At 36.5% G+C, this 22,786-nt stretch overlaps 1 protein-coding gene across 3 annotated transcripts in view; it reads right to left on the bottom strand.

Annotated features, from left to right (window-relative positions):
* The window catches only part of LOC102698307 (sterile alpha motif domain-containing protein 10), a 44,796-nt gene extending 29,058 nt beyond the window's left edge, over positions 1–15,738 (bottom strand). The window contains exon 1 of one of the 3 annotated variants that reach the window (XM_015364942.2): positions 15,304–15,738. In XM_015364942.2, the coding sequence (XP_015220428.1) occupies positions 15,304–15,316 (13 nt within the window). In that variant the 5' untranslated portion in view covers positions 15,317–15,738. The remainder of the gene's footprint in view (positions 1–15,303) is intronic. The other 2 variants (XM_015364943.2, XM_015364945.2) reach the window with 2 other exon arrangements.
* Positions 15,739–22,786: the final 7,048 nt, after the last annotated feature.

A 22,786-nucleotide genomic window follows, 5' to 3' on the forward strand; every position in this document is an offset into this window, starting at 1 on the left:
GAAAAGCATGAGATGACTCCACTTTGGTAGACCAATACTAGGGAAGCAGGAATTTCCACAATGGAGGACAACCCCACTAGTGAACTCTACAATGGACAAACACTACCCTAGTGGACTTTACATTGAACAAACAGCACCCTAGTGGACTCCACAGTGGAGAACTGCAACTAGACAGCTCCTATGGAAGCTCAGCAAAGACAGTGAAACAAACAGACATAGGCTTTGTAATGATTTTTCTCATAGGTTTCATGTTGAGGGAGTTGAGTCCTGGTCTATCACAAAGAACCAGAGTTCAGGGGTCAAATCAGATTCTGAATCATCCTAATGCACCCGTGACAATGAAGTTCAAGTCTGATTTTCTGAAGGGAAAAGTCATGAGGAAGAGCTTTTCATTTCTTTGACAATAAAGGAAGCTGTGAAAAAAATCCATGTTGTCATGGCTACAGCATCAGCCTAAAGATGTCTTGGCTGTGCAAATGTGAAAAGTCGTTTGGAAATAGGACAACTGAACAATATCTATGTACAGGGGAATTATGTTGACAAATAGTTGTAACAGGATACAAATTTATTCGGGCCTTAAGGATGTAATTTTTTATAGCCATCTTAATTGTTCCTAAAGCTTAATAGTATCCTTTTCTTTTTAAAAAATGTTTAAAAAACAGAATATTTTAAAGAATGAGACTTAAGAGAAGGTTTTTTTTTCCTACTACACCCCTTCTGAATGGCCTATATTTGATCACATTTTGTTTGTACAAAATAACTTCCGTTATTATTCAATTTCATAATACAAAATTTCATAAAACAAAAACCTGGAAAAAAGCTCAAACAACTCTTAAAATCCCTGAAACACCAAACAGTATTCCCTAGCTGCTGCACATCATTATGGCTGACTCTGGATTTACTATGAAGAAGATCTGAAGGCTCATTCGTAACACTCATTTGAAGCGTAAATATATTTTATCTTAAAAGAACAGTGGTAGGCTTTTAGCTACCATGGAATAAAGTACATTTAGAATCCAGAGGCTTGTCACTGTACATGGACCACTTTCCATTACAGAATGTGAGAGATTATGGGGTGAATCCTGAGGAAACAGTCCTCAAACACTTCCAGCCACCTACAACAGACTATCCCAAAAACTGCACCTCACTTAAAAACAGTGTCGTTGACTACGTGTCTGTCCTCACTCTGGCCCTGTCAACAAAAGAAGGGTCTTCTGGCTCTGTCTCCATTACCGTCCTCCAAGCTCTACATTTTTATTTCTCGACACAAACAGTCACCAGAGAGTTTATTTTAAGCTCCGGTGACTTCTGGCAGGTGTTCCGACCCTTTTGAAAGTGTCAATGTCACTACAGTGCAGGTTATTGATTTCTCCACTGTGCGCGATAAGGGGCAATGAGGAGTAAGCTCTTCCCATACTCTCAGCTGTGTCGGCACCTTTTTTATAGTCAGATCATTTTTTCAGCAAAGAGCATCATTAACAAAGGGACAGGATGAGTTCCTCGCAATCCAAAGGCAGTGGACGAAGTATCACAGGGTCCGAAGGAAAGAAATTTAGACCCGGCTTCTACCACTTCACCTCACTATTTTACAAGACTAGACAGCTGACAGATGATAAGTGCTGCATCTACAGGACTGTGAAACATAAACCACAGCTAAAATGGAAACAACAGCCAGTGGAATCTTATCACTCCCTAAATGAGACTATTGATTAAAAAAAATTTGATTAAAACATTATGGGTGTTTCTATGGTCTTGAACATGGACAACGCAAATTAGAAAAAAATCCAAATGCACCATCTAATAGCTCAGTGAATGATTGCTTTGATAAGTAAAATAGCATAAATGACCAGGGAGCTAAAGGAGATGGGTTTACTACTTAATTATCAACCATATAATTGCTCATCAATTAGCACAGTGTTGTGTCTGGATCTTAAGTTAAAGATTGATATAGAGTTCATAAAAGGTTAATTTGCTTTTTACACTTACTGCTTATTACATTTCATGATTAATGCATAACTAACCGTGCTTTTCCATGGTCCCTGCCAAGATATTCAGACTACGGTAGTAAATACTATTTAATATATACCGAGCAGTAAATACCTAACCCTTGAAATTCAGAAAGTGGAAAAAGTGTATAACGAAACTTTTAATGTATCCAGAACCGGATCACAATGCATCAAATTGTGTAATTTTTGCTATTGCAGGAGAAAAGATGTAACCAGAATGAAAGTCAATGGGAGGAAAGTGTGTCATGTGTTCATTTTTATGGCATATAAAAAATAAAATAAAAACTAAAAGGGGGAAAGTAGCCAGTTTCCATCTGTAAGAAACAGAACAACCTCATCGAAGCACTTTTCATTCCACATTCAAAATGTTTCAGTCCACAAATTTAATAGGTAAAAAGGTCAAACCTGGTAGTTATGAAAATCTAAATTTGCACAATGAGAGAATAGCATTTTGTTTGTATAACTAAACCTGCCTGAATTGAATCTCCTGCCTCTGCCTATAAAGAATAGCATGCGAAATTAGTCTTCTCAGAGAAAATGTGGCACAGAATATAGTCAAACACTGTTGCAATTTAGCAGAACAAAAGAGCTGAGATGAACAAACAAAAGCAAAATCTGGATGGCATGACACTTTCATAAAAATTGATTTGCTCTGGAATGTAATTCTAAAAAAGACATAAAACATGATAAAACCATATTACCATTAATATTAACTTAAAACAAAAGGACAAAATAGAACCACTTGAGATTCCTTGTAAAATGTTCAAATGAAAAATAAAAATGATTGGTGTCCTATAATTTGTGTCTCTTACCTAAACTAATCAGAGTTTGTATATACTGTAGCTGATTGTTTTTCCTAAATTTCATAACGTTGCAAATGCTTCTTCTTAAAGGAATGCTAAAAAGTTATTCATTTGATAATTTAACAGCATTGTAGCACTCTATACTTGGAAATTTTCAATATAATATATTACTATACTGTATGTACCTTGTTTGTGAGACACAAATGTAATTTTGTGAGAACAATGAAAGCAATAACAACTATGTATGAAATAAAATCTACTGAATGTCTTGGCTTGTTTCTTCCGTTTTTTCTGATGCAGTAAATCTTTTAAATTTAAAGTTAATATCAAGCATTGGTAAAGTGGGACCATTTTTGTTTTGTTTGGTATCGACGTTTGATCTGACTATTTTCAGAACAGAGCTCAGGCAGGCAACTCTGCCCACTGAAGTCTGGAATAAGTAGTGATCGTGCAGTAAATGACACAGCCCAATGTCAGCATGATCTATGTGGTGTATCTTGAAAGATCCTTTGTTTCAATACTAACTGTAGGGAGGAAAGCAAATGATAAAAGGTCCCTCACTTTCCAATCAATACATATTATCATTGCATGCATTTAACAGGAAAAGGGGCTGAATTCACACACAGTTCAATACTGCTGTTTGTAACTTATCAGCTTCACCTTGATAAACCCAATTCCAATATTCACAGTAGACTAGTGGCTCAGCCCTTTTGGAGGACTCGTCCTTGGTTAGTTATTCAAAAAGGGAGGTGAACATCAGGAGAGACATTTCCTGCTGTTCAATTGCTGGTATCTAAAAATGACTTCCACAGTCTGAACAATTCCTCATCCTTAACTCGAAAAAGGCTGTTATCATGTCTGGCAATCTGTCAAACACATTTCTGTCAAAAGAGAGAAACTGAGACTCAGTGCTAACCCATTTATTTTCAACTTCAAACACCTACAAAAATCCACTCTCTGTAAACAATAACTCAAAATAAAAAAACAGAGACAGTTAGAATGTGTAGTTGAACTCCTAAATATGCCATTTTATACCAGAGGCCCACAGTGTCTGGATTCTTTCATGTTTCCCTTTTAAAATGATCTGAGCAGGATTAATTTCTTTGCCTTTTTTGCAACAATAACGTGATAATGTGATAACATCTTTCTTTTTTTATCACATTTTTAATGTGCGCATTAGAAACAAGTTAGAATGTCTACAACTTTCTTCCAACACATTTAATCAGTGCATTAATAATAACCTGTTTTATTACCAAGTGTTTCTGTTTTTCTGAGATAGCTCTTTTACACAGTTTTTCCTTTATGTTTTGCTGGACTGTTCAGGATTACAATCCCTCGGCCTTGCTGTGCAGGAAGACCTGAAATTAGAATCCATGTCACTGAGGTGCACACTTCAAGAACGGATGAGTATACTCTGGGGGAGACAGCACAATGGAACAGAATCAGAGTGCCATTCAACTGACATGGACAACAGAATCATTCTGCCTCCCCTGTCACTGCTGCATATATCTCAAGGGCTTTTCACCAGTCAAGTGGAAATTTAAAAAAAAACTGATTCAAAGAAACCCAACTGTTCTATATCAGGACGCTATTGAAACATTACAGGGATTTGCTCACAAAACCAGAAATGCTTGCAAGAATGACATGCGTTTTGGGACCTGCTTTAGGTCACTTACAACGGGCCAATCCCTGGTTTTTATTATGTCGATTAAAAAAAAAAACTAATTTCATTTAGTCTCGGAATGATATTTAGTCTCCTCACACAAACTGTTAAAAGGGGAGGAAACGTGACAAATAATGGCACAGAAATAAATGTCTGTACCTTCCACCTCAGTTTGCAATAAAAATACAATCTTTCGCATATCATTGAATGGGTATATGTCATTTATGGTAAGAAACAAGTCTTCATTTCCCCCAGGAAACTATATCCAAGGCGGGACGAGAAATTGGGCAGGATTTTAACCAGTGCTGGGGCTCTGTGCTAGACTCTACATAGTGCCAAGTAATGGCCTCATTCTTTGACCTTCAATTTGTCTGCCCTGTCAGCTCTGCTAATTCCCCAGCTTCTTTTCACTTAAATCAGTTACTTCTGGACCACTTCCATTTACAGTCCTACCAGTGACTGGAGATGTGTGTATAGCATGTTTCATTAATGCAATGCGGCAGGAATCCATTTTAAAAAAACGAAGGCAAAGACAGAAAGGATATTTCTTATTTCTGGAAATGATAATGAACTTGTTCTCTGTGGAAACCTTACCTACTCTAGTTACTTGTTTAGACATTGGATGACTGCAAGGACAATGCTGTATTTATTCTTGTGTTGTGCAGATTAACAGCTAAATTAATTCGAGCTGATCTCTCAGACACTCTCCGCCTTTCATTCAAAGCACTTTCCCTTCCTGTCTCTCTCTCTTTCTTTTTCTGACTTAATTGCTATGCTAGCAGTGCTGTGTGCAATCCATTTTCACTAGGTCCGTGTTGTCTAAGAACAGAGCCAATTACCTTGAAATTTGTTGCAGGGCCTTGAGCTCCCAGGTAGCGGCCAGCCGTCAGCAATTAAAAAAGAAAATTAAAGTGCCGTTTTAACACTTCGGTAACCCTCCTGGCAACGACTGTGCCAAACAATGCACACAAGCCAACTCTTCCCTCCCCTCCTGGTGCCCTGCCATTCCTTCTACCTCACAATTTCACCTGTGGTTCCATTCACATAACAGAAGACAAGTGGCTTTTGTGAACAAAATCCTCATTCCAGCAAAGCCACCACACTCCATAAACCAGCACCTCATCTGATTAAAGTGCTTGTCCATTCAGAGCAAAATAACGCGTCTGGGCTTAATTCACAAACTCCCGGGGGAGAAGAAAGGGTCAAACCACAGCACTTTTCAATGAATGCTTGTTTCATGATAATGGTGATAAATACTTGAAAAGTTTGAGAGTTCAGAAGACCTTATTGCCTGGAAAAAAGTGGTTTAGATTGTGTTAAATGGCATGTCAAACTTTAACAGAAACAGAAAAGGTTTCTTTTTCAGCCACAGTTACAGTTATTCCCAAATTATTGATGTAAAATGATCTGTGTAAATCAACATATGATAATCATTAATTTTTAAAGATACTATTTAATGAAATTATAATGTAATTGTTATCTAAAGTGTTTCATTGCAAGGACTTTTAAAATGAATTTAAATTTAATGTAATTTGTCAAAGACAGAGTTAATCACCCCAGCATTTCTATCTAAACGAAATGAACTACATATCAGAAATCAGTTCAAGTATCCTTATGCATGATAATCTGACTTTACTCTAATTGCAGCCTCAATCCTTGAATCAATAAAATACTAAACCAGAAATAAGATACTTATACCTTTAGTGACTTACAGCAGTGAAACATATGCAGAGCAAACCAGCAGACAAAATTGTATCACATTTCAGTAGAGCATCAGTGCAGGCATACAGATTATATGACCTTTACCATCTTCAATTTACAGGTGTTTATTGATGTGATAACCCTGTTGACATCTTATTGAATACAGTTTTATTTTCCAATCAGAAGGACAGACTGTGTCATATTCCCTTAAAAAAATGCCAGATGCTCTTACTTCCTGTCCATTGCTTCCTTGACCTTAGAGTCTGCAATTTTGGATGTCGGAAGTGGCTTCTGATACTTAAAACTTTCCTTAAAATGATCTATAATAAACTTTTATGACACCGTTGTAATCTCTCCTTGCACTGAATTTTACCTTCTTTAATTCCAGTCATTTTGCTCCAGAGCTGGGTGTGCCAGAATAAATTTTTTTTTCAGCTTCCTCTCTCCAGTAACTCTGTTAACATGTCCAGTGTTAATTAAGAACCTAACCCTCTTATGATCATTGGGTGTATTTAGATTTTCATGGTGGTTGCAAAGTGGAAATGAATATGTGACAGTATTCTCTTCCATCCAGGCCATTTTCAATTTTCTCTCTCAAATCTTACCACTGAAATTCTCATTGGACAGCCACCCTATAAACGAAATAATTAACAATAATCTTTTACTGAAAGACTGGAAACAAAACTGGAAATCCTTAAAAAGAACCTGAAAAACCCTGAGAAAGGTCACAACTAAGAACCATTTGGTTAATCTCTCCCACCTAATAAGTACTTTACCTCTCTGTTTCACGAAAAATCCCAGTGAAAATATTACCAGGTTTAGAGTTATTCTTTTTCCTTCACAGGGAAAACCTGGTTAAAGTCAACATTTAAAAAAAAATTAAGCTTCTACTGGATTCTGTTAAACCGCCAGTAAGCAGAACCCTTCTCTCTGAACATTATAGTTCAAACCCATCCTCTGGCAAGGTTATAAATCCCTTTGTGTTGTAGGAAGAAGCCATCTTTCAAGTTGATATCAAAGTAAGGTCCTTGATATATCTGACATGAAGGAACCTAGCATACAGAAATGTGTAAAAGCAGGGCAGCTAACCCTCCTGGTCCTTGTCACAGCCAAATCCAACAGTGGCTGTCGGAAAACCAGGCATTGGTCTGGCTCTCCTAATCTAGTTGAGATTAACAGCAGCGCAGCCTTCTGAGACATTTCTGTGATCTGGCTATTCGCAATACATTCATCCTTAAAATGGCTGCTTTTTGTCCTCTTCTGTGCTTCACAAAATCATTGCTGGTTCACTTGGAGCATCACTTAGAATGTCCCTGATTATGATCAGTGGTGGAATACAGGGGTAATGTGTAGTTGTTGTCAGAAAGGTTAAAAGCATTATCTGAACTTTGGACTCATTTCAACATGTAGCCCTTCCAATCACACTCAGAGTACTTTCATGCCACTAGCACTGTAATTTTATATTGCTAATTATAAATGAAGAAATGAGGAGCTGGTTGCAGCAAATGTTTCTACTGAGGCATTAAACCCAAACCAGTGCACATACAGTGACTAGAAAGAGGGCACAATGTGGTAAACATACTGTATGGAGGTTAAAGTATGGGAAATAGAATAAGAGAAAGTCAGAAGGAAACAAGGCATCACAAATACAGCTGCAGGCTCACATGTTCAGCGATCCATTTCTAAGAATCTCCTAAGAGGATCAATCACACATCTGTTCATACACTGCAAGAAGAAACAAGAAATGCAAAGACTTTTGTTGTGGAATAAAAATCAGCTTCAGAAATGACTGATTATGACGCCTTACATAATTATCTTCAGTGCCTTTCCGTTTTCTCAGATTAATTAGCATTTACCTCAATAACTGTTAAACTAAATTATGTCATAATCACTCACTGAAGCAACATAATTACATTACAATGATATAAAAATGGCTTTTCATATAAAAATGGCTTTTTATGATATAAAGAAACTGTTGCAATCTGAAGATCTTCAAGGGATGAGACACATACTGTTCTATAATTATTAACTGTTTATATTGTTGTAACCAGTTGCATTAAAATATTCTTTATTGTACTTCTTATAATCAGAAATGATCCCTCTTTTTTTCTTAACTCTTCATCACTTGGTAGTTCGTTCAATCATACATGATACACAGAAAATGTTGACAAACCAAAGTATGTCAATTCACTTCAAAACACATACAGTAGTAGCATGTGTTTTGAATAGCAATTGCACTGTAACAAAATAATGTGAATTTTACTGGGGTTTGGCATATACCTCAAACACATGTTCTAATGGAAAACATTACATATTAGAGGACAGTAAATAATGCAATATGTATCTAAAATCAGGGATGACAAAAAATGAGTTGAAAATGTGCCATATTCAACCATTCCCTACAGTCAGGAGCTGTGTAACAAGAACAAAGCAACTGAAGTGTTTAGGGCAGAAGAAAAGGCTAGCCTGCTCAACCCATTTTTCATTCATGAAAACAGTATTTTCATCTTTTCTCTTTCTAAGGCCCTCTGTTCTCCCGAAATAATTAACAGTCCCTCTTTTCATGGATAACGCAGTATAAATATTCAGTTATTCACCTCTTTTTTTTTTACACACTCTCTCTAGATTTTCTCCTTAATCCAAGTTCCCTACTGTAACGTGTGAACCATCCTGGAATTATCTTACGTAAAGAAATTATACATGAAATCTTTTCTAATCTTCAATAAAGTACCTGCAGTAAATTACACTAAAATCACACGAAGAGCAGGGTAAAGATCACAGAATGAGGACAGTAGAATACATACAGAAAGCAGAAAATACCATAAATGCTGATTGTTTATCTTCTGTTGCTCAATTAAGACAAGGAATTTCTGCTGGAATTTGACAAAATACTGTGTCAAAGGCACATACCTTGTATGGATTTTTTAATATTTACTGAATGTTTCTGATTAAAGTTAATAAACTAATAAACTCAAAGCATTTCAAAGTTATTAAGTTACTATTATCAAACAAAGGCTTGAATACAATACATGTATTGTATGCCAATAAAAGGGCACAGATAAAACAACAGCATCATCCTCTATAATGCAGAATATATTTAGGCAGAAAGGAGTACAGTTCCTCTTCATTCAACAACAATTTTTGTTTCAAAACACCTGTATTTAGTAAGAGCTCCGATTGTCATCTGCTCCTGCTCATATTTTAATCTATTATATACTACAAAGTCAACACTTTGATTTTGAATCACCATATTTGAAAATATTTATAGCTGTTTTTCTTGTTTTGTCTTTTTGTCCCTCTGAGGGTCTTTGCAGGAAATCAAAAAGCACTTCAGCGTTTATTTAAGAAGGAGCTCAAGTAAGAAAATAGCAAAAGCAGCTACTTTAAACATCAGTATTTCAGAATATTCCACTCACTCACGTGCAAAGTCCTTATTACCTTCAGAGCAAAGAGGTCAAGAATAATAAGTCCAGTTTGAAAGCAACATGTAATTGCATTTGGAAATAATGTGACTTTGGTTTGAATGTGTTGAACAATGTGTTTTTAAATGCAAGGCAGCTATGATGTCCATCTGAAGTGCAGTTAGAATCAGAACACTATGGATGTATTAATATTGGAACACAAATGGAATAATGATCTATCTCAGGATCCCTGTTTAATTATAATAAAGCAGAACTACAAATTAGAGCACAAACGCTTCACTTGAAACAAATAGCTTACTACAGGTTAAAGTCTTTATGCTTAACGCTTGTTAGTTCTTTGAAAGCAGATCTGAATTTAGGCTATGCTGAATTCTGATTTGTCTATGTTTTCAATTTCATTAAGAGCTTGTCAAAATGAATGAAGATCTTCAGACTAAACCCTGTGCCCCCAGGATAAGGCACCTCTTAAAAAGAGAAAAAGAAAGGAAAAAAGGGAGAAATTAGTTTAGCCCCACTATAACTGGCTCAGTTCATCTTTCTATTTGTTTAATTAGGATGAATGCTTCACTGAGTATCAATTTTTTTCAATAAAATGAAAAGTGGTTTAGAGGGAATAGAATAAAGAACACAGCAAGCTAACACGCTTTAAATCCACTAAGTTACATCAGATCATTAATCAGAAAAAGCCCTCTAAAAAATTATGACTAATTAGCATCACTCGTTCAACATTTTTCCCTTCTTTCCTACTTGTCGCATATCTAATTGAAGAAGTGATGTTGCTCATGGCCTTGAGAGTTTCATAATGCAATGGGAAAGTAAAGAAGAGATACTCAAATCCTAAATGGGATTAGTGAAGTGGAATTAAGAGGCTGCAGCACTCAGTTGAAAATCTGGAGCTTAGGCAGCACAGTGTTTTTTCAAGTAATTATTCAAAACTCAACCATTGTGCACTGTTAATACCTTAACTAAAGAGAGACTACATTGGTTAAATCAATGATCACTCTGCTCCTTTTGGCAGCCCTTAATTCTTTAACAGAAGCTAAATGCAGTCTCTTGAGAATTAAGTTGATTTATAGTGTATTGATTTTTCCCCTCTCGTGTTTAATCAATGTATTTAAGCCACAGAGAGCAAGCGGCAAATGTTTATCAGTAGCGCACTCTGTACCACAAAGACACAAGAATTTATCTATCACACCTTTATGTAAAGAGTTTTTTGTATTAAACCGAGAAGGGAAAATATGTATTAACCTACTGCACAAACGTTTCTATGCCCAGGACTCTAAAAAGGCAACTCAGTTTATGAGAAAACCATGTAACTGCATTGCATGACATAGAGAAACCAGCTCTCAGATTGTAAGGATCATGCACTGTTCAGATAGTTCCACCAATCTATATCAGCCACTTCAAGGTGTTTAAGCTGCAGTCAGCTTTCCGTCCTTTGCAAATCTTTCCTTTTTCTGAGCATCCCCATCAAAGCATTTAAAAAATGTTCAGCTGAATAAGAAGAATGGCTAAACTGTTCCAGATGGAATTAATATCAATAATAATTTCAGACACTCCATCAAAACATCTCTTCATTTCTTCAAGGATCCACAGATGTATTAAGCAGAAGTATGTGTGACTGAAAACAGAGTTTATCTCTTGATATGTCATCACGCATGGCAGCACTATTATAGGTGCTGACAAAGATGAAGAGTGCTGTATTTTTCAAGATGTTCATAAATGGGAAAAAAGTGATGCTGTAAATCTGCGAGTGCAGGATTTTTATGAAGCTACTGGGATGGGGAATTGAGATCTAGCAGTTGGAATGGTCAAGATATGGATACTATTACTACAAGATCTGAGAGAGAGGTAGCACATGGTGTGGTCTAGTTTATTCCAACTTGATCTGCAGAACACAGAGGTGTTTTATAATACCATTACATTTCTATAAATAAAATGCATGATTAGATAATTCTGACAAGGTTGTAGGGTGTAAATGGAAACCAGGCACAACAGGACATGGATTACAGTAACATTCCTTCTAGCCGATGATAAAGGCCCCCAGACAAAAAAGGCTGGGCCTCTGTAATCTTATTCTGAAGTCGGGGCTAAAACCAAGCATTATGCATTGTTTAGTCCATAAGAGTGTTGCAGCTTTTAAATCATGAGTTCTTGTGGAAGCAAGATGGCTTAGTGTAAGGAAGCACAGCTCACAAACAAAAGAGAATGGGCCAAATGCTCAAAGATCCAACAGCAATGCCTGCAGGGAGAGGAATCCAATTTCAAAGCAAAAGACACCTTTTGGGGCTTCAACCAAATGGGACACGAAGCATCCCACTGTCAGTGAGAAAGCAAGTGCAAAGTTCTGTTTTAAAAGAAAACACTGTTCAGCCTGCAGTGTTTTGGTACTATTAAGAGTCAGGATAACACAGGATGACTGAGAAACACTGCCATTGTCCTGCAGGCTGTCCTTCAAGCACTTAACTCACACAGCATAATTAGTCTGTGGATATAATATCGCTCATTTGTAAAACTATGAACAGGAGCACGCTTCTAAAAAATGAATCATTGCTTGAGCTACTGTACCCTTTTCTGAAGGTTCTCTTTTCTGAAACTCCCTCAACATTGCACAGAAAGGAAGGTTTCTTAGTTTTATTGGGTCAACTCATTTTTATTAGAGAGACATTTCAATTTAACACCCACCAAATATGTACCATATGATTACAAATATACCACCCTTCCAGCTACTCAAAATCACAGCCATTGGGTCAGTATCTTTATGCTGTAACAAATAAGAATAGCAAAGTGTCTGAAATTCTGATATAATTATATACAAATATCACATCATTATTAATCAAGTTCCTATCACACAAATTCAAAGTGTAGTATTCAAAGGACATTATGCTTTTAGGACATATCCCATAAATAATCAATATTGTTTTCCTTGTTGAGTATGAATAATTAATGGACAGCCACTTGTTATAAAGAATTAATAACAGAGGCATGGATATTCCAAGCCTCTCTTAAAAAAGATACATACTTTTACTCTCTTTACACTCCTTGTCATTTGAATATATCAGTCTCATGAAACCCTCTACATACAGTATTGGAAACTAGACAGTACAGCAGAGTCTTTTGGAGTCTCTGACAATAGTTTTTTTTACCTACAAATGAACCTCAGTATTTTAACTGTAATACAATAGACCAAAAAAAACAATAAAATAAGGTTTGCAGGTATTTCTTACACACCAATATGAAAAATGAGCCCTAATATACTGAATGGGACTGAACTAAACCATCTATAAGCTGTGCTTATTAGATTTAGATTTTTATATAATATGTACTGTGCCTAAGAAGTGAACATTAGGTAGTGACTGGTTAATTAAAGCAGAGCATAAATACAATAATTTTTAACTGTTGCTTAATATTAAAAAATGGATTAGGGACATGGTGGGAATTAGGAAGAAGCTAAATATTGTGATCAAACCTGTGAACGCATTACTGACAGGTTGTCACCGTCACCGCAGTTGTTACTGTCCAACCAACTATATATGCGTGGATCGGCATCGCTAGAGGGTAAGACATGTCCTGGGCTGGTGTCCCCTCAAAGGTGGATGTCATGTCCTTTCTAGTCCAGTTTAACGCTACGAAAACAAGGATGAGCTCTGTCCCGACGAGCTGTTGGACGTCTCCTTTCATCGGTGTCTAAGACGTACATCCAGCCCCACTTTTTCCTCCCTTATTTAGCCAAATTCTAGTTTATTATTGAACGTATATTATAGAGAGAGAAATGTTTCCCCGTAAACTCTCTGTTCCAAGGTTAATAAAAAATACGGTAATGTTTTTATTGTACAGTATGTATGCCTTTCTGGAATTATTTACTTTCATGTCAACTGGAAGGATATTTTGTCCGACTCCACCGGGCACTCGGGAATTAGCGCAGCCTTGTGACCTTAAGCAAACTTTTCATTTTGATTAGATAACGTCCTTGCGTTAAATATTTTCCCGTTAACTGAGTCCTCGGCAACCTTCCAGTTCTTTCTACGTGTAAAGAAAAGATTGTGTGGTAACAATGTCACTTTGGTACAGGCTATTATCTGCACATCGAGAGTTAATAGAACACACATTTGCAGTTTGGCAAACCCACCGACAGCTGGGAATGTTATTTGTAATTATATGAAAATGATTACCAATTAAAAGGATAACGTTTTGGGTTTTAAATGCGTATGTGAATACAAAATAAAGAACAATTCAGATGTACAAATTTGTGTACTCATCTTTGAACTTAGTGTTTTAAAAATATTCTTCATAGAAGGTTGCAATTTTTACAGATCGGTATTGGCATCATTATCTTACTGTACAACTAAAACAATAAATAATATGAAACTACATGTGGCTGCCCAAATAAGGTCAGATTAATACCTGTGAAGAGGGTTTAACATTTGTTATAGGCCTACTATAAAAAAAACGCTTTGAATGTGAAGATATTGTACGTCTCCTTGGATAAGGGTGCCTTATAAGCAAATAATGGTTTTAAAAAGGCAGCTATTACATTTGACAAGGAATATGTTTACTAAAGAACTTCAAAGGCAGAAAAACTGAGACACTGTGATGCGTGAAACACCCACAAACAGCATATGGATATTTCATTGAAGAAACCCCGTGGGAAAGTTCGGCTTTGTTTTCGCTTTCCTTTTCAGCACCACAGTAGATCGCTACGGATTTCGCTTTGAGCCAATTTATAGCTCCCTCTCCACGTTTTTCTTGGGTTACGAAATCTGCTTGGTTGTGTTGTTTAAAAACCGCAAAGTCCCAGCAGGTTAAGTAATAGCTCGGTCAGCCGTTAAGCCAAGAAATTCTCAACAGTCAAAGACTTTACGTTATGATAAGTGAACCGCCGGTCACTGTAAATGGCCGTTTAATGTAAATATCATATTTATATATATATGCCATGTTTAAAAAGGGTATGGTTTAAAATAACCTTTATTAATCCACTCCCGTGAGATTAATGTTATGGTTGCAGGAATATTTATGTAAACTACTGGTACTAAGAGAAACATTATCTGACGTCTAATACTTGCTACAGTATGTGCTGTATACATACTGTAGTCATTTGTGTCGGAGTTAGTTGTATGCTACTATGTAGCTACTGTACCATCACGCACTTTTGTTATGAGTTTATAGAAAACTAAATCGCAGACGAACATTGCCAGTACAGTTTTTCTAAAAAGCTACGCGTGAATTTCATAACGTACCCCGCCAAAGCAGATTATAAAAGAACTTTGCGAGAACAGCCAAGTCACTGTGAACCTTCGTGGTTAATAACAGCAAATGGAGGTGAAATGCGTTATAAACGGGCACTTCAGCGTGGTTAGTACGAAAACTGACACTAGCACAATCGGATGCAAAACAAACGGTTCAACTTTTCCAGCCCAGTCTGGGGCCAGAGCGTATAGTACTAATTAGTTCTTAACACAAAACCTTTGAGAAAGAAAAATAAAATACTGAGTAAAGTTATTGAACAATACATGTAATTATACCTTAACAATTACATCAAACAAAACACCTAGCGATTATATACATACCATATCTGATAATTTAAAGCTGTGTGTGAGCTTCTTCCACGATGTCCTAACTCAAAACATTGCAAATCAGTCTGGTCCCCCCCCCTAATTTTTAAAATGAAAAATGTTTTACATCTTAAAAGCCACGGTCGAGTTTCTTACCGTCCACAGCCATTGTAGGTATCGCCCTGTCTTTGTAGCCGTGTTTGTTCAGCTATCTCCCATGCTGTAGCGGCTCCGGAGCTGAGCCGGTTATGACTAGATAAGAGCGCAGCACTCCGCTGTGACGGCTCTGACCAGGTCGGTGCTGCTCCCCGGTTCCCTATTCCCAGACTGATTGATCTCTCCTGCCTTTCCAGCTCCCCTTTCCTTTTTTTACACCCCCAGCCAGACGGAAATACATGAATGTAACTCCGCCCTAAATACCTGTCCGTCTAAACCGGTGCCCAGTGGTCATCTTGCCGGCTACCCGATTTGTAGATTTTGTTTTTTTGAGCGAAACACATCAACGCGTCAAGGAGGCATAAGCACACGGAACGCTGCTGTATCCGCAGCCAAAAGCAAGAAGGCGCTAGTCGTGCAAAGATTTAGAGTTTATCCGTGGCAAATATTCCTAGTTAGTGGAGTTCCGTTCTCTCCAATGTTTTGGATTGATAGAAAGGTCTGCATACAGTAGCGTGTGGGATGTGTCAAGACATACAAAAATATCCCATAAAATCACATTTCAGTACGCGCTATGAATTTGTACAGGCCGATCTTGAAATCAAATCTTTTTCGCAATTGTTGTTTAAACAATCTGTCACAATAAATATTTAAGTAGTTTTTTATCATCTTCTCGATGCTTTTACTATATTTTCTGGACTTCAAATTCAGAGAAAAAAACTGTGCACTGTAAGCATTTTTCAGAATTATTATAGTTTAGTCGTCCAGGACTCACATTATCTATGGACGGTTTCATGTAATAGAAAACGACATACTTTAAATTGTGAATATGTGTCCTTCTAACGTAGGTCGTTAGACTTATTTTTAACGATTTTACTACTTCTAATTTTAAGATAATCATTTTCTTGGGTCCTTCTTAGTTAATGGACTGCTAGTGTGCTTCACAATCACTAAATCCGAAATACTTTTACATGTGTTTGAATTACGTTGTTTGAAGGCCACAGATTCTGGTGTGAATTAATACATCAGAAAAAGATATATATGTGCCTTCTGCAAAACTTTGACAAATTGAATTGTTTTTAATTTTTAATTCCATCACACAATGTTCTGTTACTTGATGAATATTAAATATTGGTGAATTAAACATGAATGCTGGGAGTTTTAATTGAGCCTGGGGAACATATTGGAAAGTAAAATGTAAAATGGAGTCAGGGGAGTAAGTCACAAGCACATAAAAAGCACATTGTCTGTGATTCGCTGTCTGAAGAATTTGATTATCTACGTGCTGCTTTACAGTATGTTATCTTACAAATTAAACAAATTAGAACCTTGGTTGAATACTAATATTTCAAGGTCCAAATTGCAATTATACATGAATAAGGAATACAAATATAAATTCCACTGCATGTTGGTTGTGAGCTTATTTTTACGGAACACCATGCTTTTTCTTCTTCTGAGATAAAGGATCTTCTTTTAATCCTTCCCCTCCCCCGTACCTCCTTAAGGGGCAACCGTGTGGGACATCAAAGCAACGAGTAGGAGACAGGTTCACAACTGCAGAAATCCAGAAACACTGTGTGTCCCAGGTAGACACTGGTTTGGGAATTCATGCATACCATTGTTCATTCTCATCTCCCTGAATACTGTAAGCTCATTGCTATCCAATCAGAGCTATTTTTGGATGCTTTGGAAACCATGTGATTACAGACTATAACTGTGTTAGAGGTAACTCTCACATGTGCAAATATGAAAGAGATTTCTATGAAGGTGGGCAGATGGGGAAAGGTACTTTAAAAGAATTTAGCAACAGCTAACAGATTCTCAGCCAGCATAGCAGTGTTTTTCTTGTCTTGTTTCATTTGGTCATTAGAAAATCAATTTAGAGAAACTGATGTATATTACAAGGCAAATGCCAACAAAGAGGTAAATTCACCTTGCTTAAATTAAACACCCATAGTTGCAAAACTAATCCTTGTGCGGAAGTGTGCAGCACTAATTATGTAAATTCAACGAATATCCACATGAAACAGAGTTTTTTAAGTCCATTGATATGTGTGACCACCAGTCGCATTGGACAGATAAAAAATAAATGGTGTTTAACGGAACTTTTAACACAAGTCAAACAGATTGTTTCACCCAAGCCAGTAATTAAAATTTTACTGCATTGTGTTCCTTTATAGGCTCACAGTTCATGCCTGGGACTTGTATTTCCATGGCAACATTAAAATGCGGAAAGCACTGTATTCAACAGGACATACTAAAGCCATTGATCTTATTTTACATTTTACACATTCAGTAGAAAGCCTGATTTGGCAGTCACGTTTCCAGCCAGTTGTTTCTGAGGTTAGAATATGTCATGCTCAGCTTTCCTGATTTTCACTCCTTTGATGGAGCCAACTTCACACTCATTTCAAATACACCCTCTGTTTATCTGTCACACAGATTGCAGAGAGCCCAGCATGGTCTGTATGCTGCTTATTTGAAGGCAATGATCCAACACTGGATTAGGTGAACGCAAACCATACCCAGAGGAAGTTCCAGATCTGTTATAGCCCTTGACAATAGACCAAGAAGCACTACTGCTCGTAAAGTCTTTATTTTCTGGAGTGCTAGAGCATGCTAGAGTCATGAAAATGTATTTCAATGGCAGATCTTATCAGTGGCTGTCATCATCTAAGGAACAAGTGGCAGTATATTTCAGATATAATAATGTGCGTTAAAGGTTGGGCACCTAACAGTATTAGGTCATCATTAACAGGTTTAACAGATCTCAGCTCACCACCTAATGGAAGGGTTTCGCTGGGATCTATTTTAATTCATTATATAACTAAAGATCAGCAACGCAGAGAAACAGATTTTTTACCCATAATTCCTTCAGTAATTCAAATACATGCAGACCTTCTCTGTTCATTTAAACGAATGGAATTTCTTCTTTGCCTTTTTACCACAAGGATGTCATACCAAGACACATTTATAAAGCACATTCTTGAAACTGACAGTGTGGGAAACGAGAAACATTTTTGTGTGTGTGTGCAGTTACAGCCAAGATGATTTGGCAGACAACATTACGTCTCGTTCAAGCATTTGTTTTTGCTCTTGCCCTGGGGATATTTTCTGACACCATTCTCCACAAATCTGCTCCAGCTCCTAAGTAATTGAAGAATGCCATCTTTTCAGAATTTTGATCCAGCTCGATTGAATCCATGACTGACAGAGTCAATCTATTCAATCTACTGTACTTAACGTTATAGAGAAATTAACATATTTTTATGTTTTAAATTGACATTAAAGCAAATAATGGCATTTAGCTTGGCAGTACAATGTAGTTGTAGTGTATTGTGCCAATATCAGCTCTGTAATCAGATTTATTTTAACAGCCAGGTACGTACTAAAACAAAATTACAAAGACAATCAACTGACAGTGTCAGAAAATTAGTTTTAAAAATAAATCTGGTGAGGATTTTCTATCTCTCTAAAATGGGTCACCCATCACTGAATATTTCAGATCTTAGATTTAGGAACCATTACACATGCAGTTTTCTCAGAGGGAACGGTGAGTTAGGAGCAGATCAAAGCAGTAGGAGAATGAAAAACAAAAGAAGTGCCTCTGGCCATTCTTTCTATAAAGGCCCAGGCCTACACAGGTTTGAAGACTCAGTGTTAGATGTTAAATAATGGAGTATAAAAAAGTTACCTGCTTGTACCTCTAGAAATGTCATTAACACCCCACAAAAGCATGGCTTGCAGTAAAAATGATTTGCACAGCAAGATGAGATGTTACCTGTCAGAATGGCATCAGAATGGCCTGAAATCCAAGTGCTTTATCCAGGGACTAATGCTAAAGTTGAACAGACCTTAGTCACTTTTGAACTGTGAAACCCCAATGTAGACTCAATTAAAAAGCCATCCCTGCTCATACCATAATATAGGCAGAGAGGCCTATAATCAAGGTATTCACCTATAAAAATGTGTGCACTACAAAGCATTTTTCTTCACCAAAAAAGCTCAATGGAAATAGTATTTTCAAAACCTAGGTTGGCTGTTGATATAATGCATTTGTCTGTCTTTCTGGTATTTTAGAGCCAAAATTGCTATTTAACGTATTTTAATAAATGAGCATGCAGTTTCTCTCTCCAACATTTATTATTTCATACAACTATGCAGACTTGGTGCTTAATCATCGCTTTTCTGAAGCACCCAGTGCTGATTTGTCAGATTTCTGTTTAGGTCTAATCAGAGGTTTTTCAAAACCTAAAATAAAAATACAAATTAAATACAATATTAACCAAGTCTCTGACCAACAGACAGCTGCATCTATAGTAGGATCATTTACCCTCACAGACCAAGGTGACCTCTGAGAGCTTTTAGAATTGTGACAAATGGGAGCAGTCCATAAAGTAATCACCTTGAATCCTATTCTTCATCTTGAGAGTAATGAAAACTTTAATGATGCTGCAATATTGCTTTTGCACTGTCAAATATGTATTTTTGTCAAAAACAAAAAGATAAATGTAATGGGTTTTCTGTCAATAAACATATTGCACACTTTTTTTAATAAGCGGATAATAAATTACCCACATGGAGCTCCTGCGATATTATGATATGGCGGTTGAGGGACCGCCCTGTCAGACATTATTAACCAAGAAGAAGTGAAAGACAGCTCTTTCCTGAGAACAGCTTCATGCTTACCCTGCAGTTTTCGTTCACACGAGGCTCTGATTTGACAGGCAAAGAGCTCTTCTTGCCACATACAGCTTCCTGCCGAGACTAAATAGCTCTTGTCACTTTCCAGCTCCCATCTGGCATTACTCCGGACAATTTAGTGGGAGATGTTTTTGTTTTGCTTGGGGAGCCACAATTGGGAAATCTCCTTTCACACATTACTTGGTCTCAAAAGGCATCCATTTGGGATGGAATGATGGAAACCTATATCATTGTAGAAAGATTCATCCAGTGCTTAATTGGTGGATTGTAATCATTATATAGTAAGGATCAGTGTGATCCTCAGTATAGTCCCGTGACATGGTGAGCTGACCTCGAACCTTGATTAAGCTTTAATGTCTCTCATTTGTTTTACAACTACAGCAATTCCTAACAAATGAAATCTATATTACACAAAAAATATTATTTCTTAAAGTGCTTATTTTCCTTTTATAACAATAAATTTATATTTTTTTACATGTAATATATATATATATGCAGTTTGAGGGTGCTTTATCAAAATTTAACACATTTTAAAGATACAAAGATATTTATTTCCATCTATTTTATCCTTGTGTCAGAATAGCGGCTATATTTGTATCTTTCAGCTTGATGCAGGTATAATGCTAAATAATAAAGTGCATTCTACATGGCAGAAAAGAGCAATTAAGAACTCTACTTTCAATAGTTTTAAACTTTAAGTATACCCATACTGTAGTGTGCACTCATTCCTCTTGGTAGATCAATAAATCATAATTAAACTCCACCAAACCTTTCAGTCAGCATGAATTAAATTGAATCATTGATCATGAAGGTTCAAGTTAAATCACCTTCATTTTAACTTAACCTGCACAAACTGCAATGACATAAACATTGAAACAAACTTTAGTCTATTGAGCCCCTCTGTTATGTTACACATCTAGCATTTTTTGAAAGTGAATATTAGGATTGTTAGATTATATACTGTACTTAGTGAGATTCCCGGCCCTTGTCATATTTAACTTAACATGTTCTTTATAAAATCACTGCCCAGTGATTTTTCCTAACCAGGTAGGGTGAAAAATGCATACTCTTGGTAAAGATAAGCCTTTCAAAGTTATTTAGATCAAAGATAAGACAATGCATTTTTCCATTTCAGCATGGAATAAACCTATTACTTGTTCCATAAAGACAGATGACTTTTTTCACCTCCTTCTTTAAATGCTGTAACTAAATTAAATCAGATACAGTGAAAAGCAGTTTGTTAAAAACAGCAGTCAACCAGAACTGAATATCTTTTTATCTTGAATCCTCTGTGCTAATCTCTAGTTGTTAACAATTATTCCAGCCACTGCATTCTCTTAGGTTAGGGGCTTTATGTAATGTAATGTACTGAACCACAAAGGCTCTTTTCCAGGTGCAATACTCAGGGAAGGTTTTAGAGAAGACAAATTGCAGAAGCTAAAAATGACACTGGAACACATCAAAGAGGATTATTAGATCCTCAGGCAAGAACTTTGGTTCTTTTCTAGGGTCTGAGCCCCTGGGCCTAAAGAGATGATTAGTTTTCCATTTCTCTCCTTCCAGCTTCCCACCCCTTAGTGCTGCATTCATTTAATTTAAAGGAAGCCTTCCTGGGCTGCAGACGAGATATTTTCATAACAAGCTGCTTCAGACAGGGCAGTGCACACGAAGCAGGAGAAACTCATTTTGACATATTGCAATAACCCATTCAGGGGCTATAAAAATCATATTGTAAAACTAAGGATACAGCCAATCAAAATGCATCAACACATTTTGATGGCTTCTCTGATTCTATTATATACACACACACAACATATAGATGTAATATATATATATATTTAGAATTTTGTGGTATCTCCATCCAGAACTGAATCAATAAAGACTGCAGATGATGATATACTGTGCATTTATACTATATACAGTATAGGTTTAATAGCATACTTAGACAGAAATGGCATAGGGAATTTGTATTTTGTATTGCTTCCATTTCTTATTTGTGCTTCTGTTTACATGTATTATTAAACAGTAATTGTGAAGTAAGTTATTCTGAGGCTGCAGCAATGGTTACACTACTCGAAACATCACTGGCATCATCACTATGGTACATTTTAAAGTTACTTCAAGGTTTTCTTTTCTTGGGGATCACTGCAGTATGTCTACAGAAAGACTTTCCCTCTCCTGGACTCCGTGTCGGACTGAGATGTTACCGATGATGTGATCAATCCACAAAAATGAATGCTTAAACCCCTAAAGAAATTAATTAGATATGAGCATCTTGTTTCATAAAAGAAAATTTAAAGTGCAACACAAAAAACAGGACAACAAACTGTAAAATGTAGGCAAAAGAATCAAATGTATTATATTGACGTGTAACAGGCACCATATTTTGAAAAGGCAGTACTGTGTGAGACAAGTGAGTTTTAATATGAGCTCTGAGTATTTCATAGTCTTGATGCAAAGTAGGACAAAGCATTTTGCGATTCAAAGTCTTGTTAAGGGTGCAAAGAATAAATCTGCTTGGAGCACCATAAGAACATAGTTAGGGGTGTAATTCATCAGGACGGTAGAAATAATAAAGGGAAAGTTCCCTGGCATGGCCTATAAAGCAAGAACTATATCTTGAAGTCTATTCAACATTTAACATGAAGGCAGTGTGAAACCTAGTCAGAACTCTGGGTACTGGGTTTTGAACATACTGTAGTGCCTTTAAAAAATGCAAAGGTCAGCTGAAAACAAAGTAACTTCAGCGTGTGCATTAATCATAAATCATAAATATTAA

Source organism: Lepisosteus oculatus, chromosome 16 (genome assembly GCF_040954835.1).
Source record: "Lepisosteus oculatus isolate fLepOcu1 chromosome 16, fLepOcu1.hap2, whole genome shotgun sequence".
Taxonomy (NCBI): Eukaryota; Metazoa; Chordata; class Actinopteri; order Semionotiformes; family Lepisosteidae; genus Lepisosteus; species Lepisosteus oculatus.